Source organism: Canis lupus, chromosome 9 (assembly GCF_011100685.1).
Source record: "Canis lupus familiaris isolate Mischka breed German Shepherd chromosome 9, alternate assembly UU_Cfam_GSD_1.0, whole genome shotgun sequence".
NCBI lineage: Eukaryota > Metazoa > Chordata > Mammalia > Carnivora > Canidae > Canis > Canis lupus.
The window spans coordinates 40067006-40078532 of NC_049230.1; the positions used below are offsets into that span (position 1 = coordinate 40067006).

The following is an 11527-nucleotide window of genomic DNA, read 5'->3' on the forward strand; positions in this document are numbered from 1 at the left end:
TTGTGTATCTAAAATTCAAATTTAACTCAGGCATCCTGTTTTGGTTATCATTGTTTGTTGTTTGTTTGTTTGGCCAAATCCAGCAAACCTAGATCCAGGTAAAAGTCTAAGAAACTCTACCAAGTGTGGACAAGGGAGGTACTGACCCTCCCCACTCCCGCCCCACCCCAGGTCTCCAGGAATGGTGGTAAGGCTTCCATGGTAGGCTTTTTGGAGCCCATCTGGAGCCCAGCCCAGGTGGACAGGTGAAGAAACTTTGACATGCCACCTGGAAACACAGGGATAGGTGAGAATCACACTTATGTTAGACTATACTTTATTGGTCGGCTTGTCTTCCCAAGCCTGGATCAGAAACCAAACCACATCTCCCAGCCTGCTGTGCGTGGCCTGGTCCATCCACAGAGGATCCTACAAGTCACAGCCATCCACCCAGTCTGTGAGGTCCTTGCCCTGGCAGTGACGCCTCCAGGCCTCCCTGAGGATGGAAGATGGGGAAGAGGAGAAACCAAATCAGCTGCAACCTTCAGTTCCTGCTCAGAGAAGAACAGGAAGGAGGCATGGGCTCTAAACCAGAAGTGAGGTGAGGAAAGCAGCTAGTAAGGGAAAGAGGGACTAGTAAACTCCATTAACTAGCAAAGAACCCCCTAGACGAAGTAAAAAAGGAAGACAATGGCCCTTCAAATGTCATCTGTCTAGACTCCTTATTTTACCAATGGAGATACAGGGTAATTTGTTGCAGTTTACCCGGAAGTCAGTAGCAAGGGCCTGGACTCCTGGGGTCCAGAGCCCCCGTCCATGCTCTTTCCTACACCATGCTTCTTCTGCTGACAGTCATGCCACCTTACCAGTGTACAGCCCTTTACAGTCTACATAGCACTGTCACATCCATCCCTCATTCATCTGCACTCCACCCCACCCCCGGAAGCCCTATAACTAGATTAGGAAGATACTGAGTTCCCTATATTCCCAATGAATCGCTGAGACTCAGATGCAAAATTACTTGCCCAAGATCCACAGCTAATAAATGACAGAACTGCAGCCACACCCACTTCTCCTTGGCTACCAATCCAGGTCTTTCAATTGTTGGTAACTATAGCTTATAGGCTCTTTCAGGACCATTACCTTGCTCCATCAACACACTAGCATCTTGAGGAAGATAAGCAAGATCCTGGGGTCCTGGGGTCCAAGTTCTCAGGGGTTCCAAACTTTGGTAATTCCATGATGTCAATGTCAAAGGGACCAATGACCAAGAGTGCCCCTAGAGGACCTCCACAGATCCATCAATGAGGTGTGGTCAGCTGGCTTGTTTGCCTCTCCCATTAGACTGTGAGACCCTTGAGGGCAAGGAATCGGACCTCAGCCTATCTGAAGGCCACACAGCACAGAGCCTGGCACAGACCAGTTCCCAGTGTGTGCAGGTGGGGGGAATAAAGAGTACCCTTTCTACTTTCTGGGACCACTGCCTGTTATTAGCCTCAACCACTTCTCAGGAGTTACACCTGCCACAAATTTATACCCAGTGTACAAAAGAGAGCTGTTCTTTGATGCAACCCAACAGGACCTGTTTCCTCCAGCCTAGGGTGGCACCCCCAAGGCCTCAAGCCCTTAGACTCCTGCCAAGCCTGTACTCACTCATCCTGATCTTATAGCTACGCATTACATCCTGCTGAGCCTGCCTCACTCCAGATTCAGTTCCTAGGGCATCAACTGTTCTCAAACCAACACACCTCCAAAGCTGTGGCCATGCTCAAAGCACATCTTGGACTTTCTCTAGATTGACAGTCATTTCTGCCTCCTCCTCTCCCTCACTGCCACATAGCACCTATCCCCAGGCCTCCTGCACAGTCCCTCCTAGCCAACCCCTCTCCTATCCATCAGCCATGCAATTGTCCTAGTGCAGACCCTGGGTCTCTCACCTAGACTCCTGCAAAGGCTTCCCTATCATGCCCCTGCCTCTTGTCTCCTGCTCTTCCCTCTGCTCCTGGGCTGATATTCACTGCCTCTCAAACTCCTTTACCTGCCTTGTGATGATCACATTTGTCTGTGGTTCCAGGAGCCACCGGAGTATCTCACCCTTCCCACATCCTGGCCCTGCTGGTCTCCCATCCAGAAATATGAGGAAAGAGAGGTTAGAGACTAAGCAGTGAGATGCCCCTTCAGGGGACGCTATAGGGCCACTGGCTCAGATACCCCTCTGGTAACCAAAGATCTAGTCCAGTGGCCCATGGGATGCTCATCCAACTCCCATGCCTGTGAGCATGGCTGCTCCAAAGGCCATCTTGTAGGAAAGAGGCAGGAAAAGAGAAGGCTGACAGGGTGAGGCTCTAGAGCACCTCTCCCCATGCTTCAAGCCAGGAATCGCTTCTGTTGTACATCTTGGGCTTTTCTACAAAAGTTAGTTTAGAGGAAGATGCCACAGTTAAACAAGCAGGCAAACAAGGTTGACTAGACCCAGGTCTAGCAGACCTGTAAGTGGGCATCCTAACATAGGCCTATCGCAGAAAAGCCAGGTGCAGCATAATGAGCTCCAGTCAATTGCTTACCCTCCCTGACACTTGGTGTGTTGCCTATAAATACCTCAGTGACAGTAACCCCTATGGCCTAAAGTTGTGGGAAGGTCAGACTGGGAAGCCATGGAATGGTGGCTGGGACAAAATGAGAACTCAGGAAAGATTAGTTCCCTGTTGTTTTCCACCAGTCCTGGCCACATTGGCTGGGGTCAGGTGGGGGGTGAGGGGTGCGCGATGGGGCTCTAGCCCAGGTCACTTACCAGCTGGCCAGACCTTGGGGCTGTTGAGTGATCTTCATGGCACAGATAACAGTATCCTTAAGGTTAGGATTCAACAAGTCTGGGGTGGGAGGAGAGAAACATGATGAAAGAACAGGGGACAGAGCTGGACATCCGGAGTCTATCTATTTCTCCCTGCCTCTCTCTCTCTCTCTCTCTCTCTCTCTCTCTCTCTCTCTCACACACACACACACACACACACACACAAGTACGCACGTGCACATACACCCTGCTCCATCCTAAACTCAACCCGGTCTCTCAATCCCTCTGGAAACACAGATATCATCAGTCTATCACCCTCCTCCCCACACTCCTAAAGTTCTCAGAACAGCCTTCCATCCAGGACCCCAAGTCAGACGGATGGAGGACCCACACTCACCATTTGTCCCATCCCACTCTCCTTGGTAGGCCCAGAAGGTGGTGGGGGATCCCCACCCAGAGATAATAGCAAGGGTAGAAGCAAAGATTGGTCCAGGGGGGCTGCCTGGGGCTCAGGCCCAGCCTACCAGAGCAGTACATCTGGCACACATTGGGGACCTCTGTGTTGAGATTTTTGCACCACTTCCGGCTGTTGATCTGGAAAATGCCGTTGTTAGTACTTCCATCAGCCTCGTGGTCCACAGCAGCTGTGTTGAAGCCACTTGTGAAATATGCAAGACAGACCCCTGCGGAGGGTGGAGACACAGGCCCGAGGGTCAGGTGACCAAGGGTGGCGCAGACGAGGGGGCCCCACACGAGCTCCTCGGAGTCTCACTCCTGCTTCAAGGCGGTCAGGGCAGCCACCCTCCTGCCTGCTCCCCAAGTGACTCCAGCATGGCTCAGAGGTGCAAGGGACTCACTCGGGGTCACCACAGCTACTAAGCAGCAAGAGTCAAGCTTGTCCCTTGGGCTTCCTGACTCCTAGACCAGCCTTCCCACTGTCTCACAGCTCAGCGCGCAGTGAGGCCCAGGAAATCTTTGTGGGACAAATGAACAAGAGCTAGATCTTTAGAGGCAAAATGAGAGACACAGAGGTGAGAGCTGGCAAGGGGGCTACAATTAGCCAAAAATGAGTCTAGATGTGGCTGGACCTCGCAGCTTCCCGAAACTACCAGCAACTTGAAGAGTCTATTACTGGCTGATTCAGTTTACCCGAAACCTCAATGGGAATGCCTTACCCTCTTGGCTGCCATATGATTAGAGAACTAAGTGATTCTGTCTCTTTGGCCACTGGAGTATCTCACCCTTCCCTATCTCACTGTTGACTTTAGCAGCAGGGGCAGGGGAGGGACATGCTGATTGGTCTGCCTAGGACCTGCCTCTTAGGTATTTAACTTGCCCTGAACATCATCTACCCACAGGATCCACACCCCTGATGTCCAAAGGAGGGCTGAGGCTCAGAAAACTTCCAAGACCACACCCTCTGAGTGAGAGCTGGGGAGAGGGGAGCGTGGAGAGGGGCGGCAGTGACTGGGGGGGAGCAGTTCTCACAGTCAGCCAGGGTGTATCCCCGGTATCCCTCCATGCCGAAATCCTGGAGCACTTTGGCCAGCTCGCAGCGACTGTAGACCCTGGCTTGGCTGGAGGTGAGCAGGCAGCCGAGCAGAGAGGCAAAGGCCAGCAACATGCTGCCCGGTGGGCACAGATGCCCTCTGGGAGCCCAGCTCCTGGCTTCCATGCAGGCGGCGGAGGCACAGCCCCCGCCACGCTGGCTCACAGCTGGGTTTTGAGATGGCAGGCAGCTCAACAGCCCTGGTCCACCACTCACAGAAGGTTACCCTTGGGAGAAAGAGAAAAGCAGGGCCTGAGTGTACCCTGGGGAAAGGCAAGAAGGCTCCAACATGGGAAACCAGCCCCCTCGCAGCCCTGATGAAGCATCAGCCAGGAGAGGGTTCCCTGAGGCCGACTCCCCTAAATCGTGCTTTACACCTGCCCCTGCAGCTGAGAGGAGGAGGAAGGGAAATGGGGAAGAAAACAAACAGACTTGGAGCTCCATACTACATGCCAGGCCCTATCGAATCCTGAGGCCCTATGTTTCACAACTAGGAAGGAACAAAGTTTGGAATAAGACCAAAGTTTACGTGACTCCAAAGCCCCACGAGATAGATGGCCATGAGCAGATGTTCCCGGAGGGCAAGGGCCCAGTGGTGTCATTAGAGTGTAATACAGTCCCTACCCTGGTTGTCGAGGGGGTGCTCTCCTAGCTCAGAGACCCCTGCTCCCAGCCTGAGCTGAAACAAAGTCTCCCACTACAACACTGCCACCCCGCAGCCCTCTGGAGTGTGCACACGGCCCCAGGGTGGTACTGCCCACCACCCCTTCTAAGACATCACCTGGCAAAGGCCCCTCTCCCTGGAAGCTCACGTCTGCTCCTTTGGTTCGCGTCTCGGCACTGGCTCCCTAGGCTAGTCCTCGGGATCATGAAGGCATTTGCACCTGGTTATGACCTTCACCTCCACTCTGCCTCAGCCACCCACTCCCATGGCCTTGCCATCCATGCATCTCACCACCACCTCCCCCATCACCTTCCATTCCCATCTTTCCCTGACCATCACCTCCGACACATCTTCCCAATGTGTCCCATGGGCCTACTCCGCCACACTCACTGTCTACCTTCACAGAAACAAAATAGCCACACAACCTCACAATCGGGTGTTCCCAGGAACACAAGGCCTCCAGCCCCACTGGACCCTCAAGCCACGGAGAATGACAAGGTGGGCTGAGGGTGTAGCTTTCAATGAGCCTTCGATTTGAAGTCCACCTCCACGCTACACAACATCTCTGGCTTCAGACACCTTCCGAGCCTCATCTTCTTCAGTTCTACAATGAGGAAATGAATAATACCTGCCTCGGAGGATTGTTGAAAGAACGAATGAGAAGAGAAAGGCCCGGAGAGAACCTGGTTCTTTGTACTAAAAAAATAGGTTCGTTGTTATTTCTATCATGAAATACTTCTAGCACCGGAACTAATGCTCATCTTTGGCCAGCTTTCTCTCTCCCATTTCCTTCAAAGAGTATTCGAGATGCTCATTACTGCCCTCGAGACTTCCCCGCTGCCCTGTCCACCCCCAAGCTCCCAGAAGCTCACCGAGGCATCAGTAGCCTCATCCCTCTCATCTTCACCCCTCTCGTGGGAGGATGCGGCGCCTCTATGTTTGTCCAGGCCCATGGTGCCTGCGAGCTCCAGATTTCACCCTCTCCCACCTCTCAGTCACGCTCCATGGGCCATCGCTCCTCTCTCAGGGTCCTCAGCACCTCCTCCTACCACTTCTCCTTCCTCTGAGGCGTGGCTGCTCACAGGCCTCATCATTATCTATACTGACTGGTCTCTCTCATCTGATGGAAACTTCTACAGGAAAAATTACTGTTTTTTCCCCTCCCCATTTGTTTTCAACCCAGTGGAATTTAGCTTCACCACCACCACATCCCACACCTGACACTGTTCTGCACTGTCCAGTGGGCCTTGCCAGGTCTTGTCCCAAGGGGGCACTCAGCAGCCTTTTGTACAGTTGACCAATCCACCTGTTGAATCTCTTGCCTCTCTTGGCTTCCATGATGGCCCCTCTCCTGGGTTCTCTGCTCCTTTTTGGGCTATTTCTTCTGACTGCCTATGCCTCAAACACTGGTATGTTTTCTAGACATTTCTACCCTGAGCCCTCCTCTCTTACTTCCAGATAGTTTCCGGGTGGCCCTGAAGTTAACTGCCACCCACGGAATACAGACATTGAATTTTGTCTTCCCCCGAGTAGCAGACCTAATCTGAAGCTGCCTCCTGGATGTCTCCACTTGGACACCTCACGTCACCTCAGCTTGAGCATGTCCAAACCAGAACTAATGTTCTCACTCAAATCTGCTTCCTTGTGCCTTTTATTTCTGGATTTAAAACATTCTTGATTTTAAACTCATAACCGCTTTGGTTTAAATACATTTGTCCGAACTAGAAATACAGATGGCTTTCTTCACTCCTTCTATCCCTACACCCCTCACCTATCTCCAGCCAGCAGATCCCCGAGTGCTATTGACTCTGCCCGCCCTCCAATAGCACCATCTTTCTCCCAGTTCAGAGCACCATCCTAGCATGCTGATGGGGCTTCGCATCCAGGCCTAACTCTTTTGTCCAAACCATTCTAGACACATTTACCACCATGAGTTTTTTAAACAAAAATCCTGGCCACCAACACCCTATGATGATTCCCTTCATCACTGTCCCTAGGTATGGTCCATGAGGGCCCTCATAGACCCATATGGATCCTCAGTCGTGAGGACCTCTCCCTCACTCACAGTCACTCACAATAATGCCATGTTGTCTGCTCATGAGGATCCCGCCGTCTGGAGCACTAACCCTCTCCTTCCTTTACATGGCTAACTCTACTCGTACTTCAAAGGTCACCCAGAGTGAGTTCCCCAGCTCCCCAACATGCCCAAGTACCCTGTGCTTCTGCCATCCCTCTGTCACACTGGACTGTGTTATACGGCAGTCATTTCCACCATGAAGTGAACTTCCAAGGAACAATAGCCATCCTGTGTATACGCATATCCTAAGAGCCAAGTGGAGTTGCTGATATGGAGTGCCTGCTCAGTGGGTTCTGTGTACACTGAAGCATCCTGAGATCCTGACCCCAAGAGCACGAACCTTTTCCATCAAGATGGGGGATGGGGAGGTGATGGGAGGAAACTTACTGGCAGACCCTGCACTGGGCCTTTTCTGGATAGTTTTCTAACTTAATCTCATCTAATCCTCTCAACAACTCAATGGGTGTAGGAGTAATATCCCCCATTTACAGATGAAGAAACCTATTTTTTACTTTATGTAGCAAAACGACTTAAAACCTCCAGGTTCATCCAGAGCGTTTCACGGCAGGTCGAGGGGTACAAGGTGTGAGATCTGATGATTCAGAGACCAGACACCCACCAGCAGGGTCTCCCTTTTCTGTCTCTCAGTTCACTGCTCTCCCAGCCCAGGAATCCTGCCCCCATTTCTGACCATCCCCGTTCTTTTTCCACACCCCTCTCTGCCCTGGTCAACAGCTGCAGGAAGAGGGGAAGGGGGCTCACTGATCAAGTGTTGTCCCCACCAGAGCTGACACAGCAGTGACAGTGGCGGCGGCAGCAGGGACCCGACACCCTGCTTCAGCTCAAGACACCCCCATGATACTGCTAGGGTCCCAGGCACCCAGCTTTAAGAGAATGATGGAAGAGAGCAGCCTTCTGGAACTCCCCAGGTCTGTGAGCTCATCTTCTAGAACCATCTTCACCCATTGAGCTTCAACTGGTCCTCTGAGCTCCTCAATTTTAGGGCTAGGGACATATTAGAAGTATCTAGGCCCAATCCTCCTTGGCCACCACACACACACACACACACACACACACACACACGCACACTACGCTGAAGGATGACTCTTCTGCTCCCAACAGATCCTTTAGATAGTTGCCCAGCAATGATGATGGCAGGTGCCCACAGCCTCTCCAGGCAGCCTACCTCACCATCAAACTCCTCTGACTGGCAAAAAAGTTCTTCCTTAGTGCCAAGCCACAAAAGGCCTGCTTTCTGCATCTGCACAATGACAGTTCAGTGTGGACAAGCCTGGGACAAAGGTGATGCTGTTGACTCTAAAGCTTAAGGGACAAAGAAGTTAACTGGAAGGACACATGATGCCCATGTCTATGCCCCACGGGGACCCCTGCTTGGAGGTCATAAGGCACAGCAGTTAGAGCATGGGCTGTGGAATCAGGTGGATTTAGGAAAGGACAAAGGCACTGATGACTACCAGCTGGGGGACCCGGAAAAGTGACTTAACCTCAATTCTCAAGTGGCAATAACAATGCCCGGAAGGATTCAGGGTTTGGTACTCAAGGTGCTTAATACATAGAAGCATTTACTGCTAAGAACAGAGAGAATTAGGGATACCTGGGTGACTCAGGGGTTGAGCGCCTGCCTTCAGCCCAGGGAGTGATCTTGGAGTCCCAGGATCAAGTCCCACATTGGGCTCCCTACATGGAGCCCACTTCTCCCTTTGCCTGTGTTTCTGCCTCTCTCTCTGTTTCTCTCTCTCTCTCTCTCTCTCTCTGTCTCTCTCTCTCTGTCTTTCATAAATAAATAAATAAAATCTTAAAAAAAAAAAAAAGAACAGAGAGAATTAGAGGCTCCTGGGTGGCTCAGTTGGTTCAGCTTCTGCCTTTTGCTCAGGTCATGATCCTGGGCTGCTGAGATCAAGCCCTACATCAGGCTCCCTGCTTCTCCTTCTCTTCCCTGCTTTTACTCTCTCTCACTATCTCTGTTCGCTATCTCTATCTCTCTCAGATAAATAAACCAAATCTTTAAAAAAGAAAAAAAAAAAGAACAGAGAGGATAGCCAGAAACGTGTTAAGTGGCACCTGCTCACCCTCTCTGCCTGGGCCTTGCTCCAGACCAACCAGTTTAGAATCAAGTGTTGGCCCAGATCATCTTGGGATTTTTTTTTTTTAATTGTGGTATGAACACTTAACATGAGATCTACTGGCAACAAATCTATAAGTGCATAGCAGAGCAATGTTGACTATAGGTACCATGTTGTACAGAAGAGCTCTAGAGCTTATTCATCTTGCTTCAATGAGAACTTTATGCCTGGGCAGCCCGGGTGGCTCAGCAGTTTAGTGCCACCTTCAGCTCCGGGCATGATCCTGGAGACCCAGGATCGAGTCCCACGTCAGGCTCCCTGCATGGAGCCTGCTTCTCCCTCTGCCTATGTCTCTGCCTCTGTGTGTGTGTGTGTGTGTCTCTCATGAATAAATAAATAAAATCTTAAAAAAAAAAACTTTATACCTACTGATTAATAGCTCACCATTTTCCCCTCCCCAGCCCCTGGCAGCCACCATTCCACTCTCCATTTCTACGAACTTGACTATTGTAGATACCTCATGTAAGAAGAATCACAGAGTCTATCTTTCTGTGACTGGTTCACTTCACTCAGCATAATGGCCTCCAGGCTCATCTATGTTGTCACATATTACAGAATTTCCTTCTTTCCTAAGGCAGAAGAGTATACTACTGTGTGTATGTACCACATCTTCTTTAAACATTCATCTGTCCATGAACTTTTTTTTTTTTAATTTTATTTAAATTCAATTTGCCGGGCAGCCCCGGTGGCGCAGCGGTTTAGCGCCGCCTGCAGCCCAGGGTGTGATCCTGGAGACCCTGGATGGAGTCCCACATCAGACTCTTTGTATGATGCCTGCTTCTCCCTCTGCCTGTGTCTCTGCCTCTCTCTCTGTGTGTCTATCATGAGTGAATAAATAAAATCTTTAAAAATAAATAAATAAATAAATAAATAAATAAATAAATTCAATTTGCCAACTTATAGTATAACACCCAGCGCTCATCTCATCACGTGCCCTCCTTAATGCCGGCCACCCAGTTACCCCATCCCCCCACCCGCCTCCCCTCTGCAACCCTTTGTTTCACAGAGTTAGGAGTCTCTCATGGTTTGTCTTCCTCTCTAATTTTTCACCGCCCAGTTTGTCCACGAAATTTTAGGTTGTTCTCACATCTCAGCTATTGTGAATAACGCTGCAGGGAACATGGGAGTGTTAATATCTCTTTGCGATCCTGACTGCAATTATTTCAGATAAATACCCAGAAGTGAGATTTCTGAATCATCTCTTAGCTTTATTTTTAGTGTCTTCCAAAGTGGCTTCACCGTCTTGCATTCCTGTCAACAGTGCTCAACGATTCTCTCCATCCTCGCCAACACTTGTTGTCTTTTGTTTTCTTGATAATACCATCCTGACGGACATGAGGTGATACCTCCTTGTGGTTTTGATTTGCATTTCTTTGATGATTAGTGACAGTCAGAATTTAAGGGATTTTTCCCCACATACCTGCTGACCATTTATACGTCCTCTTTGGAGAAATGTCTTTTTGGTATGGGTATTTCTTAAGAGCTCCCAGATGACTCCAACACGCAGCCAGGCTTGAGCCTTCAGAGCTCTGGACTTGAGTTGGTCCACCCGAATTCAATGTCTTGCGCCGCCCCTGACCAGCTATTTACCCTGCCCTGCCTGCTGCAACCACAGCACTTAATCTTCCCCAAGCCTCGTTGTGCTCCTCTGTAAAATGGAAACAATCCTCCTTTGCTTTCCCAACACATGAAGATGCCTGCTACTTAGTTCAGTACATTTTAGCTATTGTTTTTATTGTCTGGCCCCTGGTGGTGATTCTATGTGGTTGAGTTTTGGAGTTTTTATGGCATCGGCCTGCTTTTACTATTTTATCACTCTTTTTATTGAGTAATCTTTCAGCTTATTTTGTTTTATTGTATGTTTTGTTATTTCCCACTTGACTTTCACTTTTAAATGGTGAATAAGAAACAGCAGCTCAAAAGAAACAGTTATGAGGGCAGATAAGGCGCCAGTTGGGGATCGGTGGGTCTTTATTTCTCAGCTGAGCTCTGCTCGAGTCTTTCCTGTTCTCCCAAAGGCAGCTCAGATTGTTGACCACATCCTAGCAGAGACCCTCCACTGACTCCCTGTAGGTTCAAGTTCTCCAGCAGCAGCTTTTACATTCCTGCTTCTCAGCCCCTGTGCAAGTTTGAGAAAATACTGATTCCCCACCCCAGGCTAATCACATCAAAATCTCTAGGGGTGGGGCTCAGGTATCAGTATCTCTTTCAATGTTTCCGGGTGATCCCAAAGTGCTACTTGGGCTGAGAACCACCATCCTAACCAATCTTTTTATAGATCCCTCGATGTGTGACAATGCTATGTGTCCGTGTCTTACAGTTA

The 11527-nt window shown here is 50.1% G+C and overlaps 1 protein-coding gene across 1 annotated transcript; it reads right to left on the reverse strand.

Moving 5' to 3' along the window:
* Positions 1 to 301: 301 nt before the first annotated feature.
* On the reverse strand, positions 302 to 7920 carry SPACA3 (sperm acrosome associated 3). Its single transcript, NM_001197087.1, has 5 exons — positions 7843 to 7920; positions 4259 to 4546; positions 3295 to 3453; positions 2771 to 2849; positions 302 to 475 (listed from the first exon to the last, which is right to left on the reverse strand). The coding sequence occupies exons 2-5, from the start codon at positions 4443 to 4445 to the stop codon at positions 409 to 411; spliced, it is 492 nt and encodes a 163-aa protein (NP_001184016.1). The 5' UTR covers positions 4446 to 4546; positions 7843 to 7920; the 3' UTR covers positions 302 to 408.
* Between the last annotated feature and the right edge of the window lie 3607 nt (positions 7921 to 11527).

Coding starts and splice junctions, on each gene's coding strand:
- SPACA3 (NM_001197087.1), bottom strand. CDS start 4,445: ATGGAAGCCAGGAGCTGGGCTCCCAGAGGGCATCTGTGCCCACCGGGC. Junction 3,454..4,258: donor GGGATACACCCTGGCTGACT/GTGAGAACTGCT, acceptor CACCCTCCGCAG/GGGTCTGTCTTGCATATTTC. Junction 2,850..3,294: donor GTGCCAGATGTACTGCTCTG/GTAGGCTGGGCC, acceptor CTCCCACCCCAG/ACTTGTTGAATCCTAACCTT.